Raw genomic sequence first — 644 nt, 5'->3', positions numbered from 1 at the left:
CCCACCCACCCCCTTTTCCTCCAGGCCTCTCGGTCGCCCCGGCGCGCGGCAGCCTCGTAGGCATTTACAACGGGGAGGAGTTCGTCTTCGAGGAGAGCGGCTGGTACCTCGTCAACCTTCTCAAGCTCCTCTGGCACTACGGGCTCAACCCCCTGCGAATGTACATGTGGGTGGAGGACGTCCTGGACAAGTTCATGCGGTACGTCGGGCCCCCGGCGAGGGAAGAGGTGGGAGAGCGGCTGCAGGAAAAGGTGCGAAACCTGCTGCCGAGCTGTTAAAAAAAATAAAAAAATAAAAAAATCGGTGAAATCATCCCGTCGCCATTGAGAAGGGAGTCTCCGGTCGCCCTCTCTCCCTTGCCGATCGTTTTCCTAAGGAAGAAGGTCGAGATAAGTGCTGGCGTCTTCGGACGGGTACAGCAGTAACGAGGAAACGCGTGTCGGGCGTGGGGACGTCCCATCGGTCTGGCACCCGGCTGCTAAAGAGAATTAAATTCCTAACTGCGCCCAAAGTGCTTTCGTTAGGAAAGGCCAGCAAACGAGTAACGAAGGTCCAGGTCCACTTAGGCACGTACCGCTTAGGCTAGGGCTCGGCTGGAATCATAGAATCATCGAATCATTAAGGTTGGAAGAGACCTCCAAGAC

General features: G+C 56.2%; 1 protein-coding gene across 1 annotated transcript in view; it reads left to right on the top strand.

Moving 5' to 3' along the window:
- Positions 1-644, top strand: part of PCYOX1 (prenylcysteine oxidase 1) — a 9852-nt gene that overhangs the window by 6513 nt on the left and 2695 nt on the right. Inside the window, exons 2-3 of the mRNA XM_009320940.1 lie at positions 25-251; positions 377-413. Coding sequence (XP_009319215.1) covers positions 25-251; positions 377-413 — 264 coding nt within the window. The remainder of the gene's footprint in view (positions 1-24; positions 252-376; positions 414-644) is intronic.

Source organism: Pygoscelis adeliae, unplaced genomic scaffold (assembly GCF_000699105.1).
Source record: "Pygoscelis adeliae isolate BGI_AS28 unplaced genomic scaffold, ASM69910v1 Scaffold1383, whole genome shotgun sequence".
NCBI lineage: Eukaryota > Metazoa > Chordata > Aves > Sphenisciformes > Spheniscidae > Pygoscelis > Pygoscelis adeliae.
This window is presented reverse-complemented; position numbering and strand designations above follow the sequence as displayed.